This window comes from Micropterus salmoides, unplaced genomic scaffold, assembly GCF_014851395.1.
Source record: "Micropterus salmoides isolate LMB-PRFRI ecotype aquatic unplaced genomic scaffold, ASM1485139v1 Ms_hic_scaffold_11, whole genome shotgun sequence".
NCBI lineage: Eukaryota > Metazoa > Chordata > Actinopteri > Centrarchiformes > Centrarchidae > Micropterus > Micropterus salmoides.
Genome location: NW_024040152.1, coordinates 6,557,204 through 6,583,003, shown reverse-complemented (window position 1 = coordinate 6,583,003; position 25,800 = coordinate 6,557,204). Strand labels below are relative to the sequence as shown.

General features: G+C 38.7%; 1 protein-coding gene across 1 annotated transcript; it reads right to left on the bottom strand.

Annotated features, from left to right (window-relative positions):
* Positions 1-8,449: 8,449 nt before the first annotated feature.
* Positions 8,450-23,574, bottom strand: LOC119897066 (neurexophilin-1). The gene is made up of 2 exons (XM_038710612.1): positions 23,254-23,574; positions 8,450-13,110 (listed from the first exon to the last, which is right to left on the bottom strand). The coding sequence occupies exons 1-2, from the start codon at positions 23,332-23,334 to the stop codon at positions 12,316-12,318; spliced, it is 876 nt and encodes a 291-aa protein (XP_038566540.1). The 5' UTR covers positions 23,335-23,574; the 3' UTR covers positions 8,450-12,315.
* Between the last annotated feature and the right edge of the window lie 2,226 nt (positions 23,575-25,800).

The following is a 25,800-nucleotide window of genomic DNA, read 5'->3' as shown; positions in this document are numbered from 1 at the left end:
ACACTGGCATTAAACTTTATTTGTGACATTTTTTGCATTTTGATGTTTGTCAATGACAATCTTCAGATTTATTTTCATCATGTCAGTCTTTTTTATACACTGTCAGTTTTTTCTTCAGCGAGGGTGGTTTGTAGTTCCACTCAATATCACCATTTTGCTGTGGTGAGGAGCGGTTTGAAAGGAGGGGGCGAGGAGAGTGTGATATACATATAAACTGCATACTATTGACAGAACGTCACTCTTCTGAAGCCTCTTTTTCCATTCAGGTTCTGTTCTCAAAGCCACATTTTATTTGCAATGCCAACACTGTCTTTGCTCCACAAATACAATCAAATGATTGCTGACATTTAACCTTGTGTCCTCTTTGCATTCAGTTTATTTCACTTTCAAGTTTCATCTAAACCTGCTCTATTCAAAACATTTTCATCAAGTAACTATGTATGTGAAACGTGTCGCTTGTAGTGACGAACACAGAGAATTGTCACCCAACTCTGCAGTTCCTCTCAGCTCTAAGGAGAGTTTTATTTTTTTTAAATATATATATATTTGGTTTTAGTAAAGCAGCAACCTCTGGTCATGATTTCGAATGGCCAGCAGGGGGCAACTCCACTGGTTTAAAAAAGAAATCTGATTGCATTGGAGTCTATGACAAAATGACTACTTCTGTCTTAAATTTATTACCTCACTAAACACATTCCTGATGTATTCATTGTCTCTATTGCTAGTTTCAAGTGTCTTCTTCAATACCTGATACTAAATAAATAAATAAATAATATACTATATTATGGTCCCATTTAGAATAAAACAGACAATAAAGTAGAGTATGCTTTAGGACGCGTAGCCTCTAAGGAGTGGAGTCGGCTGTTCGAAACATTTTTGTTTCAAGCCTGTTTTTCTCTAGCCACAATTAGCAACCCAGTTAACATCTCATTTAATGTAAATTACAGATGCACCTTTCAAGCCAGGCTTGTTAGCTCCACTCTCTCATCCAAATATGATCATTTCTGGTTCCATAAAAACAAGATGCCGACGGACAAAATGCCAAACTTGAGGCTTCAAAACGATAGTCCACAAACCAATGGGTGACATCACGGTGGTTACATCCACTTTTAATAGTCCATGGTTTTGACACCTTTGAACTCTAGGTGTTGGTTCACAGTCTCTGCGCTCATCAGTGTTGTTTTCTGCAGACAGATAGACAGATATGTCCCTCAGGAGCAGGTGGAGACCAAAACAAAGGACAGTAAATATTGGACTTCATCAGGTGGACACCAAACACGACTCTTGACACATTGTGTTTACAGCTTGTTACGCTGCCCCCACATTAATAATACAGTTGTTGCTTAGAGTCAGACTGTGTTGTTGTATTTTGGTGCGTTGGGGTTTTGATTAAATTTGCATCACAGATTGTTCCTTTGAAGGAGGCCAACTGTCATATTTCAGGTAGGTGTTGCAGCTGTTCTTCTTTATTGAGACAGCCTGTCTGTGTTTTTGATCTCTTGTATGATTTTCCAGAGTATTTCCTTTGACACATTTTATAGTTCTTTATTGCGTCAGACCGATGGACCAGCTGTCTGGAAACGCATGATTTGTCCTCTCTTATAGCTGACACATGCGGCTGTTGTTGTTGTCCTTTTCTGTTTTTTGACTACTGGTGGAAAAAGTATTCAGAAAAATACTAAAATCATTCAATGTATAAACGCATTATGGTTAACATGTAAACAGGATTTTAATACAGTGTGTAATTGTTTATCAATATATTGTTTTAAAAATGTTAATTTGCAAAAGTAGCTACAGCTTTGACAGCCTACATATAATAATGTAAAAAAAAATTCCCTCTGAAATGTGGTGGAGTTGCAAAGTAAATATTCAATATACAAGTACCTCAAAAACTTTTCTTAAGCACAGTACTTGTATAAATGTACCAAATAAATAAAAGCCAAGTTAAAATATACAAACCATAGAAGATTATATGTAAAGTAGAAAAGGTGTGTTTACAATGGGGAAAAAAAAACACATTTGAAGATTTCATCTTGGACTCCAGAAAGTTATGATGCATTTTTTTAACGATTAACTGATTAGTCAGAAAATTAATTGGCAGATGAAGCGATAATGAAAATAATTGATATCTGCAGCCCTACTCTGAATTAGATGAAATTGTGTTTAAGGTCTGCCTTCTCTGACCACCATCGCTCTGCACATGAAAGATCCACCAGTGTTTAGTTCTGTGTTTGTCCAAAGGATGGCAGTGTAACATAAAAGAAGAGCCGTGCACCTTTTAATAGTCTCCTCTCTCCTGTTTGGGGCCCCGAGCTTTCATCTGTTGGCTTCAATTTATTTCATCACACTATACTGCAGCTGATCTAATGGCATGTACATTTTGTTGTCACCTAAAGGGAATTTCTTGTCATGCTCCAAATTGATGTACCTGTTTGCAGCCTTGGACAGTATTTGTGCTGCACAGTCACAAGGAGTGTGTGAGCAGCATACAGACAATTTTACAGATCAGCACACAGATGTACATTTAAACGGGAGATTATGGATTTATATTTGGTACGTGTGTTTTATGTAGAGCTTTGCGGACTTAATTTGATTATCACCAAAGGAACGTTGCACCCTTTGATCCTTGAACACCCTGAGGTAACTTTCTGCACAATACAGCTCGTTTTCATCCTCTATGCAATATGGAAACAAGCAAGCGTGTTTATTAGGTTATTTTGCGTCTTTAGTATCGTAATATTGTCCTGTCTCTTGAAGGAAGTTCTCCAGGATGCCTCCCTCTCAAACCCTGGCCTCTGACATCATCTCAAGGCTTTTGATGTGAGCAGATAGATAGATGCATCTCTTAAGGAGAGGATATAATCTTCATAAAGACCGGTGTCCTTCAACCCATCTGATCCTCCTCATGCACTTACCAACCTTATCTTCATGACCAAGATGGTATCAAACCATTCTGAGTTCTCTTAAATAAGACGGGAAAACAATCAGGTCCTCAAATTAAGTGATGCTGTTAGTGGTTTAATTCAATCAGGACTGAGTCAGAGACATTCCTTTTCTGATATTGATCAGGGATGTGCGTCACTATCGATTTTTCTCTGACATTTCCTTATTCCAGCTTGTGTGCTGCACTTCATTCATGAGATTTTCTTTTGTATTCAAGAGCCACTTCTTTCATATTCCACTGTCATCAACTGTACACCAGCTAATGCCAGAATGGCTAACACACTGAGTCCCATTTTCTGGGACACAGTCTAAACCAGACTTGAGTGTGCCCTCATTATGAAGGTTTGCAACCCCCCGAGAGGGCCCGACCTGACCCCAAAAATTGCTCAATTGACTTTTTCCATCCGCAGTTATGTGTGCTGATGGGGAACCATGACATTTACATTCGCACCACTCGAATATGATCCCTTGCTCTGCGCGAGTTTTCGACACAGACTATAGCTCAAAACAGGTCACAGGATCAAAAGTGTCTCTTGCCCGGAGGAGTCAGAGTCGGTCCTTTCCATTTCTGCACCAAATGGTGTTTTCTCTCTCTCTCACACCAGTAACTTGCTGGAACACATTTAGATCCTGAGTAGAACTCCTCGGTGCCCACTCATCACTCTGCGTGGTGTTTGAAGATTACTACGCTCAGAGACATCCTCACTGGGCATCCAGGCAGCTTAGAGGCCAAAATCCATAATCCCTTACCCTTCATGGGAATTCTCCATGCACTTCAACATGCTGAAATACAGCCCCGCTGCAGCAGCCTCTCATGGTCGAGGAGCTACTGCAGCCGGAGGCCGCGATAGATGGATGACATGTCTCAATGAATGTGAGAGAAGTGGAGGAAGTTAGATTTAAAAAATAAGGTATATACCACAGATAGTTTCTGCTCAGAAATTGAATCTGAAGGGATGTTTCTTGTTAGGTATTTTTATTTGTAATGTATGCACACTACTTCAGTCAGCCCACATGCACTGGTAACTATTTAATGTTTACCATAACAGCCTAGAGGACATTATTTACTGAGAATATGGGTACTTTGGTGAAACTCAGCAGCTGCACCTTTCTAGCTGCAGTCTCAATAAAGTATTTCCGCTGAGGCTTTTGTGCCTTATTAAAAAGCGTAAATAAGTGTAGTTCCTTGATTTAGTTATCTGCATGAGCAAGTAATATACATAAAGTTCAGCTGTTGTAGCTGAGGGACCGGAGAGGTTTAGCTTTTCTTCCTCTAGGCTGCACTCTAATGCTTTGTTAGTCCGCTCTGCTAAAACCCATGTAATAGCTTGGGGAGTTTGTCCTGCAGCAAACAAGAATAATAAAAGTAATCTCATATTCACATTTGGTATTTTCTCATTATGAAAATGTTTCTTTACCATAAACCATTAAAAGAAGATTTTCTTGACATACAAGAAGAAATACGAGGGAGACAAACAGAAAAGGTCAGAACGGGTTTTAGGCAAACATCAGGTAGCAGAGTCACATGTTGAACCAGTGGTTTCTAACTATGCACCATCTGTGCACAGATTTTTTGATTAGCATCAAGTTCAAGTGATTAACAAGGATTTTTAAAAAAGTTTTACGTGGCAGTTTGCAAGGACATCTCCATCCCTCAGACCGCATATGTCTGCCTATAACATGTTGAGCTCTAACTTGGACAAAATGTCAGTGTGACTGCCCTTGGTCAGCGAGGAGCTGGACCGCTACCCAACACTACCGGCCTAACCTGTGTCAGAGCATTGCAGCTCTCTCTCCCCGCTGTTTGGCATGCTCCGTGGCACCGAGCGCTGAGGGCAGAGCATGTCACCGAGCTGGCACCGGCCTGAACTCGTTCAAGGTTACTCTTTGATTTAATGGTGATGCATTTTTTAAAACCGCATCATCCCTCTCTCTCTTGCCACCGCACCTAGTCCATCTCTGTCACAAACACTGGCTGTGCATCTCACCTTTAGCAATGGAAGCACCAGGAGAGGTTGTTTAAGAAATAAATCAATGGCAAATGAAGCACCTAGCTCCGGTGGAAGCTGGTCCTGATTGTTTTACCTGCCGACCTGTTTTAAAGGCAGGACGGTGAAGGAAAACTGGACTATATATTTGGACTATGACATGGGAAAATGGTCTACTCATCACGTAAATAGCCTTTTGTATGGGCACTTACAATTAACACTGACTACAAAGCACTGATGTTTTGACACATAACCATGTGCTTTGGTAAATTGTAACTCGGATATTTTCTCTGCCCTTTTTAAAGATATAATGATGAAGAAAAGTATCAGTGTGTTCTTTATTTTGTGTGTCTAGTATAAATAGCATCCCCAAACTCTGTACTTCAGTGAGGTTTCTGACAAGGTGCTATTCAGTAATCATCAGCTCTCCTTGCTGTTGTTTCAGTAAATATACACTGCAGGCATTGTGTATCATAAAAATAGATTTTCAACTAGTTGCTCTTTTTCTCTGAGGTGCAGCTACTTGTGAACGCAATTGTTGGGGGTTAGCATCGGTGCACAAACACATACACACACACACACACACACACACACAGATATATTCAGGCGATCAGACAACATTTAACTTTTTTTTCCTTTCTTAACTGAAATTAAATCTGAGCTATTCAGGCACGAGAACATCAGCCTTTGTGTTGTGTGACAGCCTGTTATGGATGGAGATGAGGATTCTGATAGCAAAAAGAAGTGATAAATCAGAGGATAGAAATGGGCCATATTCATGAGCCATGTAATCCTCTTATATCTTTGTAATTTGTAATCTGTAATTTTTAAAAGCAAACACATCTTTACCATCAACACGTGTGCCTGGTTTGATACCGTGATCAACAGTAGCTCTGTTTAGTGATTTTCTTGCATGCTCTGAACACAGCCCGGTTCCATGACACCACTTACTGTCATCTAGTCATCTAGTGGCATTGCAGTGCACATCGCTTCTCTTTGAAACACTTATTGATTTATTTTATTTGAATAAAAACCTGTAGTCATTGCATACATTTAAAATCACAGAGGATAAAAACACAATAAAGCCAGATGGCTTATTTCCATTGTGGTCCTCAACATGAAGGTTTTATAGGCATTCAAAATTTCTGCCTTTACGTGTTGCTCTCCAAAGGATGAACCATAGACTGTATATACAGTTATAGGGGACAGCCTACACTAGCTCCTCCTATTATCTGAACCGTATAGAGCTGGAAGTAATTATTATTTAGCAATTAATCTCTTAATTATTATTTCATTCACTGTTTCATCTATAAACGATCAGAAAATATTGAAAAATGCCCATTATGATTTCCCTTAGCCCCTGGTGAAATATTCACATTGCTTGTTTAAGAAAACAAAGATATTCAATTTACAGTGATATAAAACATGATATAAAATATTCTCACATTTGAGAAGCTGAAACCAGAGAATGTTTGACACTTTGGTTTGATTAATACCTTTTACTTACATACTTTCACTATTGACGCCTGTCCTGGGAGAGGGATCCTTCCACTGCTGCTCTTCCTAAGGTTTTTTCCTTGAATTAAAAGTCCTGATTGAAAAGCCTTCAACTCAAATTTGTGATTCTGGACTACATAAATAAAATAAACTTGATTTGACTTATGTCTAAACAATTAATCGTGGACAGATTTTCTTTTATCATTAAAGTCATTTATTAAGCAAAAACGGCAAATGTTTACTGGTTCCAGCTCCTCAAATGTGAGAATTTTCTGTTTTACATCATTAGAAATGGAATATCTTTGTGTTTAGGACTGCTGGTCAGACAAAACAAGACATTTTACCTTGGGCTCTAAGAACTTTTGAAATTTCAGATTTGTTTCGATTGTTTTAGATTTGGTTAATAGATTGATTGATTGAAAAAATAATCAACACATTAATTGATAATGAAAAGTTGTTAGTTGCAGCCCTATAAATAACTGAATGGATTAATTGATGATCAGGATCCTTGTCTTTAAATAGACTAATTGGTTAATCAATGTCTTGTTTTAGCTCTAGATTGTTGTATTGACAAATGAGGTTACATAATTATAGACAACCACTGGGAAAATTGACTCAGTGCTTGGGTCAATATAGCAGACACAGTACTCGATTAACTTTACCCCTGGTATGAAACCATTCCAACACCAATCAATCAATCCCAAGATGCACTGTGTTTTTTTGACCCAGCTCAAGTTTCACATTAAAACGGTCTATTTTTAATGTGAAACTTGAGCTAGATGTATTACTTGAAAAATTGCAGAAGTGAGTGTAATACTATATATTTTAGTTTTTGTAAATAACCCACTTAAAAATTACTCTGAGACAAACGGTCCATTGTCTTGGGGTTGACGAGTGACCCAATGGGTTTTTTATCCACAGGTCCTGGATAAAGTAAATCCAGTACGGTGTCTGTGCTATAGTGACCTAATCACCCATTTTCAGTATGAAAATGATTTTCAGTATGTACGAATGCACAAGACAGATTTAACAAGTCGCTGCATCTCAAACTGTTGAATTCTTTACTATAATTTGCATTCTTGGGATTCTGTAACCTGAGCAATCTGAGAAATAAAGGTTATGTTTCTGTTACAATCGTTATAATTTGATGAGAGCGTTACTGACCCCGATACCCTGCATGCACGGGTATCAAAATCCTCACAGTCCCTTAAAACATGGGGCTTAGCAGCCTGATGAAATGTGAAAATGGCTCTTGTCTTCACATAATGTGCTAAAGAGTGGAGACTTGTGCCGAGACGTCCAGCTGACAGATATTTGAAAGCAGCCTAATTTCGTTCAGATTCATGATGAGATCATAGATGTGCAAACAGCAAAATGGGAGAATTAGACAGTCGCTGCTGTCAGCCATTATCCATTGTAGTACGAATTGACAGCGTTACGATCCATTAAAGCAATTAGCTGGGCCACACAGGTGCCCTGAATTTCTGTCTGTGAGACCTTTTATTAAAAGCCTCAAAATGTTCTTAATGTCTACACCCTTCCAAAGAAAAATCTGTATACCAAATGTAATATAAGCAACAGGACAGAATTAAATAGAGCGTAAACTTAATTTCATGTTTCCACATATTCATTCGATTCATATGGGCTTAATAGTATTGTTCATTTTCCTGCATATTTAGGGGTGAAGTGTTTGTACCTGGTTATGTCTGCAGGGCATTAAGTCTGACTAATGAAATGACTCTATCCTCTGTGGCGTTTTAATCTATTCACTGGGAAAGTAATTGACAAGCCCACAGTATGTGCATTAGGATAGTTCCAGCACCAAAGGACAGCTGTCACTAAAGCAATTAAAATGACAAAGGTTAATTAATTCTCTCCAGTTTTTACCTGATATGAGACATTCACAATGAGTGAGTTTTTCATTTCCGGAGGAGTAATAGTGTTTTGAGGAGAGTAATTTATTTGTGATTTAAAAAAGAAAAACACCAGCCATTGTCTGATAGAGCCTTTAATATGTCAATACCTCACACAAAACTGTGCCCCAGGACAGCATCGGCCCCAGATCTGAATTGAATTCTGCAGCAGGACATGGTCTAAAATGACAAATGGTTGTTGTTTTTTAAAGTAGGATACCTATTGTGTCTTCTGTAGCAGCTCAAAGAAAATGTGATTTGTTTATAAATGTGACTTGCAAAGATGTTTTACACTTATACAATTCATTTGAACAAACGTCTGGAAATGGGAAAATGAAGCTCTACATTTTTTTTACTGCGGTTGGGGGTCAAGCGGAAGAAAACCAAGATGCAAATAATTACTATGCCAACCACCTCTGACACCACGAGAGCAGAACCCAAGAACTTTCTAATCCACCTAAATGTCAAAGCAACGTTCGCGGCCCTCCCTCCGTGTGAATCTCTACAGGCTGCCAAAAGGCCAGTGGTTAGTCATCTGTTTACTCCTGCAGCTGCTGGGTGTCATTGGGACTCTGAAGGAGAAATCCCATGATTCTCTCTGCCATTTCTGACAGCTCCCGCCCAGACCACATTAATCAGGGATTGTGGGCGAGCTAGGGGATAGACGGCAGGCATGGATGGCTCCGACCCAGGACAACTGAACCGAGGGAGAAGATCTGGGCCCAAAGATAACTTACGTCCAGACACTGCCGGGTTGTAATGCTGTCGGTTTCTTTCATGCACGCTGAGCTCGTTAAATGGACAGTTTCTCTGAGGAAACGGCTAGTTTTTCTTGTTGTTGGGTAAAATGGTGCTTTCAAATTAACATAATGTAAGAATTTTTGGCTTTAAATAGGAGTTAAATTAATCCAACCTCTTCCACTTGTGCAAATTAGTCTCCAAGAAAGAGATTTGCTGCTGAATTTAGTTATTTAGTCTAAGTTATTAGATATTTGAGATTGGATTTGATTGAATTTCTGAAAAGCTATATTTCTTATGTTTTAATTATAAAACTCTACTTTCTACATCCCCTCTGTTTAATACGTTTATTGAGTTGTACTGAAGGTACAATCAGTAATCTGAAAGTTAACAAAAAATGGCCGTAGCACTAGATGCCAAAACATAAAATTGGATCCTGTTGTCTCTCCCAAAATTTTTATAAAGGTACTAATACTAGATTAACTAAGTTAGTCATATTTACAGATGCAAAATATGTTAAATCAGTAACTATTTGCAGATTTTTCATCCCTTGTTAGACTCCTAAACAAGCTGTAAACAAAACACTGACAAAGTATCACTCCATAAAGCTGATATGGCCAACTTGTTAGGTCTTTATTTACACTTCAGCAGACACAGAAAAATGTTAATATTCATTTGGAACCGTCTTTTTGAATAGAAGTTGAAAATGTACACTTATTTACTTTCTACCAACTCCTGAGGGAAACATCTGGCTCTTTAGCTGCTAAGTACTCTACTATTTTCACAAGCTAGTGGCTAACTTCGTCTGTCAGCTGTTCGGCGCTGGGCAGGCGCTGCTGGAAACGATGCTGATGAGAGCGACGAGAGTGAATCAAAACGTTGAGGGCCGTAAAACCAAAACAATAAGCTGAAAGATGTCAAAACGCAGAGCTGAGGTGAAAATCTGTGGGTCTGTCACAAAAAGCAATACCTTTCACATTAGGCATCCATTGCTAATGTTAAAATATTGGTTAGTGCAGCTTAAAGTTATATTTGTGAAGACATCTACAGTATACTTCATATGGCCACAGTACACAACAAGATACGTTGTAGCCTCAGACGACATCGGGGAACAGATACATCTCTCAGTAGCTGTCACACCAACGACTGTTTACACTTGTAAGATTATGTGCATAATGAGGCTGCATTGTCTCTGCAAAGTGGTGCTTTAATTCTTTGAAGCTGAACAAACTGTCCCTGGCACATTTGGGTAAGGGTGGAGAGATTTCAAAGTCACTTTATTGAGATGAAAGAACTGGCCCAAACAGCAATCTGAGACATTAGTCATTCCTTCTTCTAGGTGACAGAAACATGCTCTCAATTTACGAGTCAGGTGCTTCCAGTGATTTCTGCCAGCCTTGTTCCTCCACATCATAAATTCCTCCTTATGCTCACTCATCCCACAGGCAGACCCCTATTCTTTGGCCTGCCTTGTCACAAAATACACCCCATGTTGGCATATTGGATGTCGTCCAGGCTGCCATTAGCAGTTACTGTGTTGCGTATACCAGCGTACACTGTGAAACAGCACTGAATTTAAATAGACAGCAGTGATTGCGCCCCTAGGTGCACATTTGTGCTTTTTTTTTTTTTTTTTTAACAGGTTTTCTATCAGCACTTTAATTCATTCTTTCTGTGGTGTTGACTCTGCAGAGCTCCCACTTACACTGTGTTCATTTCCTCTAAATGCTTCACGTGGCGCCACTGGCTCCCAATTTATGTAATGAAGGTTTAATAGCCAATTGGAACATCCAATACCATTAACAGCTAGTGTTAAGTCTCATCCAGAATTTTATTTTTTTGATAACCAACCATAGGTGGAATGTGTGATTAGCACCTGCTGTTTAATGTATGTCCTCTCTCTTCTGGAGCAAGAAACCACATTTTACCACATCTCACAGTTCAACACAGCGTTTGTTCTGTTTCAGTCTTTGTTAAATTAACTTTATTAAATGATCTTCTGTGTTCCTTCCTTGTCTTCCTCTCTTCTGATTGTTCTAATATCTATTTTTTAAACACTTTCAAACACTTTTGACCTTGTTTTCCTGTCATTATTAGCACTTTTCTATATTAATGATTACTCCAGTGTGTGCAGTTAGTTATTTCTGGAAACTGCAGGACCACTGTGGCTCTGACACATGTTGTGTCATGTTAGTGATGCAGGACTTGAAATGTATTATAATGAACTTGTAAAGTCATAAAAATGAGAGCAACATCTAAATGTCTAAAATGGAAATACAGAACTGTGAAACCAGCAGAATTAGAGCACAGTTATGTTTGATTTTTACAAGAGGCAGCACAGAAAATGATCTTTTGTATCTCTGTCATCTCGTGTGTCTTTATTTTAGTTTTATTTATTTATTGCAACATTTACTTGCTTATGTTTGATCTGATGTGAGCCCTCCATTTGTGTCATTGTCATCACTGTGCATGGCCTTAAAACTGCTAACACATAACACAGGATTGAAATAGAAGCACTGTTTTTTCTTTTACTCCTGTGACTTGATGAGGATTAGTTTTGAAGTAACATGAAACTATAGATGGACGTTATTCAGTTGTTTACCACATTGAGTTCATGCATGAACATGGACGAGATTCCCAACAACACTATCAGAGGTATATTCACTCTAACAATCACACTGCAGAAAACAACACCACTCAAAATATGTTTGCTTTTTCCATTATGCCCTCTAATGCATACTGACAGATTCTTCTTATTTGCATTGACATTTACGTGTTTGCAATGATTACCAGAGACTGATTGGAAAAGACAGAAAGCATGATTGAGACGGAAATTCACTATCAACATAAACAACTAAATTAGCAGGAGAAAACATTAATAAAATTGTTTTCTGGTCTTTGTGTGGAATCCACAATATTTACATAAATACAATCAGCATATTTTTACGGTTGGCTTGAGAATTTCCATTCGATGTAAGCAGCTATGCATATAATATGAGTATTGCAAGCCTATAAATGCTTCCCTAAATGCTCTCATAATGACCTCAGGGTTGGTCTGTTCATTGCCGCAATATCAGTCTTGCGAGAAAGATATGTTAGCTGTAATAATGCCTGTCAACGTCTCAAGTTTGAAGTGTCTTAACTCCATTTTCATTCAAATAATCTGACACCGCTTAAGACTCGACGGCTTGTCTCTTGTCTCCCGTCTTTTTTCCCCTCCTAGTCTGGTCATGTGATCACCCGGTGGGCAGGTAAGGGGTGTCACTGTGGTAGTTGTAATCTGGACACACCTTCTGCACCAGCTTGTAGTCAGTGCTGTAGAAGGTGATGAAGATGCAGATGACTTTAAAGGGCTTGGAGCACAGCCAGGACACGTGGCTCTGGGTCTGCTCCTGTGGGCAGCTCTGTGAGGGGTCGTGGGCACACAGTGAGTTCCTGGTGCCCTTCTCCACCTTCTCGTACTCCACCCTGCAGTTGAACAGCTTGGTGTCCTTGGTCTCCAGAGCTGTCTGTTGCTGCTGGTGGTGATGGTGGTGGTACTGCTGGTGCTGCTGGTGCACCTGGAACTCCACAGCTTTGGTCGGCGGAACGAGTCCCACGGACACGTTGCCCTGACCGGTCGAGTTGTGGCGAAAGTAGACGCTGAATGTCCCGTTGCCGTGATCCACGATTTTACCGGTAATGAGAAGGTTGAGCTTCACTGTCTTGATGTTGGAATGGAAATCACCCCAACCGAACATCTTCTTGAACTTGCCAGTCTTGACGATGGGTCTCCTTTTTGTCCTGGATCGAGGATCACGGGGGTTTGAAGTGTTGTAAAGCCAGTTCCACTGCTCCCGTTTAGAGTACAAGTCTGCTTCGTCGTAGTTCAGATCCAAAGAGGTGAAGTTCTCTTTGCCATAGAGAGTCTGGGACAGCAGACGGCTTATGGAGAAGGCCTTGCTGCTTTCAGTCCAGTAGGTCTTCACTTTGGGTTTTGAGCTGTCTCTCAAGTCCGAATTTCCTGAACTTGGTAAATCAGCACCGGCAACCTGAAAGAACAAACAAAAGAACAACAACAAAAAAACACCATTACTGAAAAATTTCAACTGGAAGCCTCCATCAAGGCTGCACAACATTTCTCTAAATTTAAGAAAATATTATCTGGATCTGAAACTGCATCAAAATACATCACGTGTTGACAAACATGAGGAATACACAAATTCTGTCTGGAAACTGTATGAGGATGAAATGTGCAAAATTTCAACACAGTCACACACTCAGGTTAACACTGACTTAGGTCCATTTAAATTAGATTGTCCTCCCAAGAAAACTACAGCATCAGTCATTTCAGCAAATGCCCCAAAACAACACGTTTATGATCAGGTGACTGTTGTCTGCTGGGAGCAAGAGTGGAAATAGGTACCTTACCAAAGTAGTAATTTGAACTCAAATGGCAATGTTTCCCAAACTTAACCAAGTAATTTTTGTGCCTAAAAGTAACCAAAACGTAACCATAGCATTATCATATTATAAAAGGCGGATAAATAATGTCAGATCAGAAAAAGCTTGTATGTGCCATTCTGGACAAACAACACAATCTAGTAATAAATTACATATTCTGTTGTTGAATTTGTGAGAATTGTTGATTTAAATCTATTATGTTGGTATAGCGTCAGCTAACAGTTGATATGTGTATATGTGATATTAAAATCTTGATGCGATTGCACAAAGTTTTAGAAAGTTTCAGCAATTTATCTGAAATAGGCTTTGCCTGGTGAAATTTGTAGGCGTAATAAAAAATATTCCAAAAATTCTCAATGTTGGAATATCTTTTTAGACAAAAATGAGTGGGCCCTATATCGAAACAATTTTCTCTAATTTAAACAAATTTAGAGTCACTTCAAATTAATTGAGCAGCCTTGATGGACCAGACCAGAATCTCTTCATCAATTTCAAACCTTACAAATGACATTAATTGTAAATGTTTAGTTCCAATGCAAGAATCAAGTCTTTATTTACCAAGCCAGAAAGTAAGTGTGTGGCATGTCTCACTTTCATGCAATAGATCAGAGGTACATCTTGTAGCAGTCCAGCAAACCAAGTTTTTGTTTGTTTGTTTTTTGCCTGGACTAGCCTAGCATTGCCAGACTAATTTGCAAATGTATAAAAGTCTGGAACCTCTGCGTATCAAACCCACCTCATATCAGATAAACGGTTGTGATTGGCTCGGCTGTATCCACTTTGGGTGGAAATATGTCTGAAGGGGAGGGGGACCAGACGTATCTGCCAGAGCAAATGGAACATGAGCTCTGTAGTTTTGTCTGGTTTCCACTGTAGTTGCCATGCGAAGATAGAATAATGTAAATACATTAAAAGATGTTTTTTTTTGCAGACAGGTCCAATATCAACTGGCATGAGTGTTGGGTAGACATATGCTCAAACTAAGAGACAGGACCAAGCAGGATCTCCTTTGCAGTAGTAAGAAAACACAAACAAACACAGATGATTTCTCCACCCACAAGCATGTCAGCACCTATAACAAATGGTGTCAACGCTATAACTGACTCTTACAGTTTGTGAAGCGTCTTGTGCGGGGTGCCCTAATCAAGATTAAGGGTATTCCTGCCATACATCGAGATGAATGAAGCGCTTCTCGGGTTCAGACGTGATGCAACAGCAGACTATTACCCGCTGAATGTGGCCTGAATGGATGATTGATGATTCATTCTGTGTCTCACCTCTAACAATCACACAGATGAGAGAGCGAAGATTCCCTGCGCACCCCACAAAGGCTCGTGACAGTGATGTCCAAACCCCGGCTGAGGAACGTGACAGCAGATCTATCTGGTCGAAGCGTTTACATTTTGTACCTTCATCCTGCGATCAATACTCTAAAAATAAGGTCTTCTCTCATTCAGAAAGTTCACTGAATGACATTGTAGTCCTGTAGGCTGTGGAGTGTGTGTGGAGCTTTCACTGAGTGAACTGTTACTGGAGTTGTGATCTTTCTCAGAAGCATGTCTTCATTTTATGAACTTGGCTTCAGAGTGGAGGAGTTTGAAAAGATGGCCTCCAGTTGTTTTGAAGAGACCTTGATGATGAATGACCTGATGTGAATGAACCGTTAGTGGCATTGTGGAGGCTTAGTAGCTGTAACATCTTTACCCTCTGAATTGTGGAACATGGGCATACATGTTTTTTTTTTTTTTTTAAAGCATGATCCACAAAGTCAGATCAAGTCAAGGCTTTTTCCTGTTTGGAGATAGCTAAATCTTTGCAGTCAGTCGGTTTTATAAAAGAAAAAGGAAGCTGTGAGACTTTAAGAGCAGAATATTTGTTTGATGAGGTGAAGAGAAATATGAATTTCAGCAGTTTCCTTGCACAGTGGGGCAGTTAAACTGTATTAATGAACACCTTCTTTTGTCTTCCATCGCTGGAAACAAAAGTCTGTCATGTTGCCTCACTAGTGATGTCGTGTAAAAAGATAAAGTGAATGTGAAGATGAGGGAGGCTTCCTGTTTAGGATTTATTGGCACCATTATAGTCAAACATTAAGCTCCTTAGGATGTAAAAGTAGCAGTGAAACAGTATCTTATAGACTGTCAGCCCAGCAGCTATAAAGTCGATTATGACATTAAAGTTAAAGTCTTTATTCTTGGGTTTGATAATATTTAAGGTGTCATCTTGTTTCAGTTGTTTATGCACATTTTAAAAGTGGAAATGCGGCAAATAAATGCATTTGTAGACAGCAGCTAGTTTAAGTTCATGGTTACTGACAAAACATAACCTCAGATTATTTATTTTTTTAACAGTGCAATGTATAATCAGGAGTTAAAAACGTCTGGTCTGTCCTTGAAGTGTCTGTTCCTTCTTAGTTGAAAGTTGTGTTGTAAATAAAGATAGCACATTGCGGCCCTGTCATTCTATTTGCTCCGTGGGCGAGGGGGCTGTAACCTACATGCACACACCAATTACTGCAAGATCAGTCAACACTGTTTTTAAATCCAGGGGCTTGGCAATCCAACAAGGAAACACTGTTATTTTTGGATGCTTTTGAAAAATATTAAAGCAATGACATAATATACATATATATATATATATATATATATATATATATATATATATATATATATATATCTCAGTGGCAGCCAGGTTGTCCAGTCACAGGCTGTGTTATTAGGTGGTAGACCGATTCACAAACATGATCGGAGAGATCTATGCTGTGTCCTGAGTATTTTGAAATCTACTGCAACACAGAAGCAGAGAATAATATAATTTGTAATGAAAGTAATTTTCAGAGAATAAATGTGTCAAGATAGTTGAACGAATATGGACAGTTCAGTGATAGAAAATGTAAATAGTTCACCTATAGTTTCTTTATTTATTAATTATTATTAATCAATCAATCCATAGTTTTTCTCATGTTACATAGCTAGATAAAAGTAACAAGCCTCTTGTTAAAATGACATTATTATTGTTTATTATTGATTATTGTTACTATTAAAATGCATAGCTCTGCAGAACTATAGTCTTGAAAATGTTCAGTTCTCATGACCTGGCTATGGCCCTGAACGCAACATCAAAAAGTGTTTGGGAAAAACTAGTGAACCCCTTTCCAACTACATTTACAGGATTTTGGTTAAACACTTGATCACTTGTGAGTGTAAACCAGAATTCAGTTTTACATGTTTATAATAATCTTAAAATCATTAAAATGTCTCTAAATGACCTTTGACCTGTAATCCAAACTGTAGACCCCATTTTTTTTTCATGTATATTTCTATTATGAGTTGTGAAAAGACTCTAGTCTCTAATAATCAAATGAAATCTCATTTTCATACTGCAGTAATTACCGATGCTTCTCAGTAACTGGGTTTCAGTCTCAATGGAGTCTTGAAACCAGATCAAGTTAGGAAACTGCTTTGAGCTGGTTTAAGTGACTGTCAGCCTAATTAGTGACTGTGTGTGTGGATTTAACATTTTAAGGTGTAGATGAAAAGAATATTTCCTAAACAATGCAGATCCAAGCAGGTTTTGACTCAGATGGTTCAAGTTTTATCATTTTGTCAACCAGAAAATTAGATTGCCTACTAGAGAGTGTTTTGAAAAGCACCATCATTTCCCTGCAACTCCATGTTATGAATAATTTTGTAAGAGGAGGTGTCACCGGAAACACTTTTTTCAAGGGATTTCTTAGCTATTTTCTTCCAAGATTATCAAAATTACACAGCACATCTGAACCACGTGCCTGAAGCAAGTCCTTGTTGTGGGAAGTCGCTCTGTTGTCACTGGCGTTATGTATGGTCCCCAAACTGTGACATGCAATTAGCTTTCATCTAAAGCACCTGACAGTCTCTGGATTAGAGCACTCAGAGGCACATTCACAGAGACCCCACTTCACGGATTAGAGCCCAACCTGTAATCCAGCCCGGAGAGATTAGGCAGATCAGAGGCAGTCCTGACTAAAGCAACGTTTATATCCAGAACACCCCAACTGACTGCACCAACACTCGGAGGGCTGAGATTTACCTCTCGCCAGCTTCAAAAACATGCAAGCGAGGCACAAAGAGAGTGTGTGTGTGTGTGTATGTGTGTCAGATGCATGAATGTGTCTGGAAGAGATACTGCAGAGAGAAAAGAGGGAAGGTGCTGTTGGATAAAGGACAGGAGAAAAACAAACATGGCAGCGTAAAGGTCAACAGTCACACTTTGGTAACTTTGGGTTTAACAGATATTGGTTTGCCAGTGTGGGTTTTTTATTAAATATCAGCTAAGGGACAAACGATATGGTCCGCGGCGCAAAGGGAATTTTGCACTTAATTAGTTTTATTTAATTATGATGCATTTTATAAATGTATTTTGGATTTCAGTAGTTGTTGTTAAAGCAGTGTTGTGATGTGCAATCTTTTTTTGGTCGTGACTCCTTAAAATGACACAGTATCTTAATGCGAATATGAATTGTGTGCAGGTGAATCAAAGCGTGATTTTCCCGTCTGAGATTCTCAGATCGTTTCATATGTTTTGTGACCAGAAAAAGATAAAATTATTAAAAATGATGCAGTATTTCACATGAAAAAAGCACAGATTAAAGAAAAATCTAATTTTAAAAAATGAATATAAATTTGTGGAGCACAACCAAACCTTTTTATCCTTTCCAATTAATGATCTGGGAACTGCCTTAAAGTGGTTTTCGCATGTTTTAGCTAATTTAACTCAAATCATGAATACGTTGTAAAATGTTCATCTGAGAAGTCACACAAGAAAACATGCACACTGTACTGTCAATTCTATTTTCATCTTCACCAGACATTATATAAAGCTGAAACAATTCGATAGTCGATTAATCCATTAGTCGAAAAATGATCTGCAACGGTTTTGAAAATAGATTAAGTGTTAATCATTATTCAAGCAAAAAAAATGTTGCAAATGGGGAAACTTTCTTTGTCTTTTGTGATAATAACTTAAATATCTTTGGGTTTTGGGTCGGACAAAACAATTAATTTGAAGACGTACACTTGAACGTAAGGAAATTCAAATTTTTCTGACATTTTGTATTTATATATATATTTGTGTGTGTGTGTGTGCGTGTATGTGTGTGTATGTATATCTCGATAATGAAAGAAATCATTAGTTGCAGACCTAATATAGACATAAAGTCACCTATCACTCAGGTGGTGATCTGCACAATTACCACTCACACTCAGGGTGGACCAATCGGAGAATAACACAGTCTAATACTCCACAAGGGGACAATGTGTGGCAATATTTACAGTAAAAAGATAAATGCATTTAGTAATCAATGATTTTAATAAGTACTATGTAAATACACTTAATTATTATGCTTAAGATATAGAAACACTGTAGAGGAAATCTGTATATGTATATATGCAGTGCATGTGTATATATGCACACACACACATTCATACATAATGTATGTATAATTACAAACTTGCAGTGGGCCAGAAATAATAATAATGGCAACAAAAAGGAAGATGCTGTACATAATGTTCACTCCTGGGAGAGAGTACTATTATCTATTCATAGCAACTATTACATAGAAAAAAATACCAACACTCACCCTGGCAACCATTGGTTTCATATTCTGTACAATATTAAACTATCTTCAGACTCTTAAAGGAAAAGTCTGCTGATATTCTGTATTTTTCGTACTGTCAACAAATCCCACGAAAATGAAAACCAACAGTGAACGGATCCTACTAACAAGTATTGTGTTTGTATACAAAGGTTAATATATCTTATTCCTCCGTTGTTGCTCAAAAACTATTAAAAACACATTGATGAGCCACACTGTTGCACTGGGTGACATGTTCCTTCGCCATGAACACACTGCAGTAGTTTATTTTGACTCAGTCCCCGTCCTGCTACCAGAAACACTCACTCAAAGTAGGCCTCATCAAATGTACTATTTACTCCTGTTTAAGTAACGTTTTCTGAAAACTACAGCGTCCATCTCTTTTAGGAAATGACTGATTTGTGACCTGCTTTTTGTCTTCAGTAGGAACCAATGGGCAATCAGCCTAATAGTATAAGTGATGGGCTCCACATTTACTTCCGAAGTTTGAACACACATGCTTATTTCTCATGAGAGATTTTGTGTAATTTTTGTATTACTGAGCTCTTCTCGCTCAATTAAAGTGGGCGGGGCTCAGTTGGAAAACGCTGATGTCGTGTATTTCTGTGCCCCAATCAGAATTTAGCAACATTTTAATCAAAATGTGATGTCAGTTGTTGGGTTGTTTTTTCATGTTGCCAATCCACCATCAAATCTGATCAAATTACAACCACCCAGTCCTGCACATTACTGTTACACTCTTAAAACAATAAACATTTTTCTGATTGTTGTGCATTTAGATATGTTTATAATAGTTGCTGTGGAGAAATACTTGAGATTTGACACCAAGTTTTCAGGAGCTTAAACTATATTTAATAAAAGTAAACAATATCTGTTATCCTCAGTGTACTTTGTTTTGTGCGCATCATCGGTCTAGCTCCTATATCTCCCGTTATTCAAACAAAAGCATCTTTAGATGCTACATGCCCAGTCAAAGTCTCTCAAAGTCCATTTGTACAGTTTGTAGTGCAGGTTGGAGTGCCTCTTTTTATCCAAGCAAATACACCAACTTACAGAAAGTCATATCGGTCAAAGCCCTGTGAAAATGCAGTAATATAAAAAATATTTATTTGCAATATATATTTAATCTGGTGTTTTCATTCAAAGATATTCAACAGTATCTCCCAATCTTATTTAAAGGCTTTCATTTCATGGCTTAGAGTTTTCCCAACTTTTTGACCTGCAGTTGTTGTGCACGGGTCTCCCACCACCCAAACCCCACCGAACCTGGGAATAATATTAACAGACGGTTAGTCTGTTAACATACCGTTGTATGAGGCAGAATCCCTCAACAAGATAACACAAACAGCATCGGTATGCAGAAGTCCTTTAGGAAACAACTCTTAGATTGCCAGATGCAGCATGCATGCCGGCTGTTGGACAAACCTAAATGCTATCTACTCTTGGCGAGGCTGTGATAAGGCGCAGGCGTCCGCTCTTTGAAACAGGAAGATAAACACCCCCCCGGCTTCCATCGGGAGCTCAGAGGATGTTCTATGGGCTGGACCCCCGAACAGCCAACAAATTCCACCTTTAATAGATCCACCGGATGACTTGGCGGTGGGCTGTACACAAAACCTTGCAGGGAAGAATGAAAGTGTGTGTCAGTTTTCATTTACCTGAATGCTGCGGCTGCTGTGTGGGGAGGATTTGTGAGTGCGACAGTTCTAGTTTAACAGAGTGAGGATGGAGAGGGACCGGGCTGATAGCAGATTTCGGCAGCCACTTTACAATCTTGATTGGATGGTGTGTGTTCCGCTGCAACATTCAGAAATTAAGAGTACTTGTCCTTTTAATGTTTTTTGTGCATAGACACGACACTGCAAAAGTTTTGCGGATTTATTTACTTTTTTTTTTTAAATGTAAGGTATTAAACTGATGCTCTTATCCAGAGAGGCTTAAAGTGTGAGGAGCTATTAAGGGTTAGAGTTTGGCCCATGGACATGTGGCTGTCGTGGGATCAAACCTGTGACCTTTCGGGTATGAGATCTAACGTCTCGCTCCACCACTCCCAGCAAAAGCTTATTTTAATCTAATTTCTGAGTTTCGGATGCCATGAATCACAAGTACTTCTACCAAAATACTCTCAACAAGAAGAGTTCAAGAAGAAAAACTAAATATATTGGTGTATAAAAATATCTGCTTCAATTTGGACCCACTTTTCGGTGTTTGATAGAAGTGTTCGTCTAGACAGGAAGCTAGTTTAAAACTCCTCAGTGGGTTGATGCCGTCCAACTGGGCGCTTGGGATATGATTGTCGTCATAGTGATTTACAGAGAATCTAACTTGTCTCGCCATATGAGGTCCCAGCGTAGTTGAGCTGATGGATCAACTAAGGGCATTTGATGCCCCCATCAAGAGTTTAGGTCTATATTCTCGCAGAGATATCAAAGTGTTACCTGAGGGGGTTCAGAGATGACGACAAATCACAAAGTGTGTTAAGACATCACAGGCAGCTGTGGATGGAGCCGAGTCCTATCACTGCAGCACCGCTTTGAGAGGCCTGGGCACAATTATTACCATGACTTCTGAGGAGGATAAATACTGTACGCGGACAGACTGCAGGATATTAGAGTTGGGCAGTTTTGAAGAAAACGAAGGAGGAGGAGGTTGGGGTGGGGGTGTGGGGGGACCTAGCCACCAGTTTTTCAACTTACCCAGAGGAAAAATGCATAATCATATTATTTCACACACGACTTGGTTCAAAGGCGGCCAAAATAAGTTTGTGAGGTTCCCATGGGTCTGTCAATCTGTTGAAGGAGCTGCAGGCGAAAGCTTAGGATGCACCGAGTACGAAACAATTATGATCATCCCATTAAAGCATAGCGAAGCAATTTGGCAGCTCAGTCTGGAGAAAAAAACACCCCCATCAAGTGATGCTATGAGATCAGCTCGCACTACCATGACGCTATTGTACATGTAAGTCACATACTTACTGATTAATGCTTGTCTTTATATTGTGACAATAGGAGAATCCATGTAAGTTAACGTTATTGCTTCTGAAATCGAAGAATTGTTGTGTTCCTTCAGAGCAAGAAGGCTTCATAAAGTGAAAAAAAGGGAGGGGGGTGAAATGATTAGTGCGCTTAGTCAGCTGTGAAATTGAGTTTATGGTTTTCAAGACGGTGAATTCAATTCGATAATGGGTATTAAGTTGTAGAGAATAATTAATAGTAATTGACTTCTTTCCATCACTATGCAAATTAAACACAGATAACACCACAGGAGCTTTTTAAGGCCAGTCAAGTTTGTGGGGATTAAGTTTATGGAATTTTTGTTGGAGAGAGGAGTGGCTCCTGTTCTGCTTTGATTGCTTTGTTGACAGATTTATCAGTGGGTGAGGGGTTACTGTCTCTCCGAGGATTAAAGGAATTGGGTTGTCACAAACTGTCAAGGCATTGAGTTAGGAGCATTCTGGTGTGTTTGTCATAATGGGCTCAGGCTGTTCTATGCTGTAATGTCAAATATATTCTTATTGAACTGCATTTGTAAATGGGAGAAAGGAGGAAGAAGAAGAAGAAGGAGGAAGGATTGAATGGATAGTGCTGAGAGAAAAATATCCAGCGGGATATTTGAGAGCGGGTGGATTTGTCAAGATGCAGATTTGGATTTGGGGAGCCTGTGTTCACACTGACATTTGTTAATTTGTGAAGATACTAATCAGCCAATGCTTGGAGCAGTTACAAATCTGGTTTGTCAGGGTGAGATTTATCATTACAGGACTCAAATTCAAGGAAGACAATAAAAACACATGCCTTTAACTCCACCAAAGCACAGAGTCTTAATTGGAAGAAATCAACAAAATGACATTTCTAGTATCACATTATCAGATTGCATGTCCATCATGATCTTGCAGCAATAAATTCAGACTAAAATGTTGCTTGTTTTTTTTACACTGTGAGGTCCTGTTGTCCTCGAACTACCTGAAACTCATTTATCAAAATGTCTGTTTGCGAACATTGCTCAGGATTCCTGCTACCAGACAAGTGCAAACATTAATCACAGAGGTGTAACATGACGTGAAAATAAAAAGGTAAAATCTAAATGAAATTTAACTCACCAGAGAGATGACTGACAGCAGAAGAGCAGCAGCCCACAGACATGTGGTCTTCATGCCTCTTTGTGGAGCGTCTCCCCTCATGTCAAACTGCCCTTGGTCTTCTCAGCTGCGAAAAGAAACCCTCCTTTTGACTGAGCCAGTATCAGCTGCCGAACTTGAGGATAAATAAAGAGTGAGGGAGGCGGTCCTGAGGCGAGGGAGCAGAGATGAATCTTCTCAGGCTCATTCAGGAGGGTCAGATGTCTGCTGTTAAATCGGCTCAAGTGTTTACTGGGGTGATTTTTGATGCACAGTTTGTAGGCGCTGTGTCGAGAAGCAAGGTGTTTGCACATCTGACTGTCAGGATGGAGGGATGTTTTATATAGCCCGCTCTGAGGTTTAGAGAGAGAGAGGGAGTGTGGGGTTGAGGGATGGAGAGACAAATAGAGTGAGTGAGGAAGGAGGAGGGAGGGAGAGAGGAGAAAGGTGGAGAATGCAAGGAAGCTGACATTATAGACTTTTGAGAAGCAACTTTTCGTTTAGCAACGTCAGGGCCTGACATCTAGTGGCTGCTTTTTTCCATTACATCAGATGTTGTAAAAACATCAGTGAGATACATGAAGCTGCCCTGTTGATCGAATGCTGAGGTGGCACCCGACAGTCACTACACATGAACTCGTCACAGCTCTGTGACCACCAAAAAGAAAGAAAGATTTAGCCCTTTTTATGTCATGATGTGCCCAGTTGAGGTATTAAAAGTTGTATTACATTACTGGTAGTTTTTAATTGTCTTATTGACATGTTGCAGCTTTAAATAACATCTTATTATCACAATTTCTAAGAATTACTCATCACTCAGATGTAAGTAAGGTTACTGAACTTTTTATGCCAAATAACTTGCGCTAATTTAGTCACATTTTTTGTAAATCAGGTTTAAGTGGGTCTTGTTTTTGTGACACATCAAAAAATACTTTATTATATAATACATTTAGACATTGTTTGGTTATTGTATTTAAAAAAAATCAAAAATACAGATGTTCAATGTAACTGTTGAACAAACTTCAACACAAATGCCATAAATGCAGAATCAACATAATTACCTGACATAGCTTTAAGTGAACATTTAAAAGCAGGATCAATAATTAAATTTGCACTGGAAAAATAATGCCATGCATTTAATAATATAGTTAATAACTGATAATATAGTTTGTGCACAATTGCCAAACCTAATCAATAACAGACAAACATAGGACTTGTGCGATTTATTATCGCGTTCGCCTAGATTATTGTGTTCTGAGAAAAATTTTAAATAGTCAAAAGCAAAGCAGTGGAGACTTTTTGTCCTTTAAATGGGTCAAGCTTATAAAACACTGGGTCCTACACTTCCCATAATGCAATGTGATAGCGTCTTTTGTTGGCTCCTCCTAGCCTGGTGAAAACCAACATCTTTTAAATGCCATACCCCCAGTTTGTAACGTAGACATGGTGGGTAAAATGTGTAGTCTTTAAGCTGAAAATGACTCCATTTATGCCATTTGAGAAATTCTGACTTGACAAAGCACCCCCAGAGCCACAGAAGATGTTATTCTGTTTTAAAGGCTGAGAGGTTGTAATTAGTGTGCAGATCCAACCACTTGGGTACAGGTGCAGGAGGGAAAGAACAGTAACAACAGAAAATGAGAGTGTCAGCAAACTAAGTGCCCAAGTTTTTAATAGTGCAATGTTTCAACCTGCAAGGTCTTCATCAGACAAACATGTTGCGTGTTGCATGTTTGCCTGACGAAGACCTTGCACTACTTAATCTCAATTTGAAAACTTAGTAGACAAGCTTCTTAAATAAACCTTAAATTATCAAATTAAACCCCCAAATTGTCCTCACTCTGGTGATTTGAGCTCATATGAAGTTATTTAACTTCTTTAAGTCAGTTTTTCACCTTAAAGGATAAGTCTGGTGTTTTATATTTTTTCCTTGACAACAAATCCCCTAAAAAAGACAACCAGTGTAGCCGAAGCCTGAAAGTCAGTCCCGCATGTGGAATACTCACCGGGACACCAAATGCACTATTCATTTGAGTAATGTTTGTTAAAAACTACAACTGTTTAAGAAAATGAGTGACCCTTTTAAAAAAACAGTATCTATTTGTGATAATAGGGTAGGGAAGTATTTCTTAAAAAAGAAACTGTAGTACTAAGATGCCAAATTAGTTTTAAAGTAACTTAGTCATCAGTTCACCAACCAGAGAGCAAAGTTTCTTTTTAACTGTAAAATATTTAACATATAATTCCTTTAAAAGAATATACAAGAGTTTTTGTTGATGTTGTGTGTTTTAAAAACTGACTATCATTCGATATATTGTTAGTAGAATCTTTTAAAACTCAGCTGGGCTAGACGAACAAACGCGTTGTTGGTTTGGTCTTCTTATGGGATTTGTTTACAATTAAATATTTAAGAAAACACAAGTCTTATCTTGTCCTTTAATGCCAGTTTAGAACATTTTTATTCAGGGATTCTGCTCTCTTGTGAACATATAAAGAAAATTACAAAAAACAGCTTAATAACTTTCTTTG

Coding starts and splice junctions, on each gene's coding strand:
- LOC119897066 (XM_038710612.1), bottom strand. CDS start 23,334: ATGAGGGGAGACGCTCCACAAAGAGGCATGAAGACCACATGTCTGTGG. Junction 13,111..23,253: donor TGCTGTCAGTCATCTCTCTG/GTGAGTTAAATT, acceptor TTGTTCTTTCAG/GTTGCCGGTGCTGATTTACC.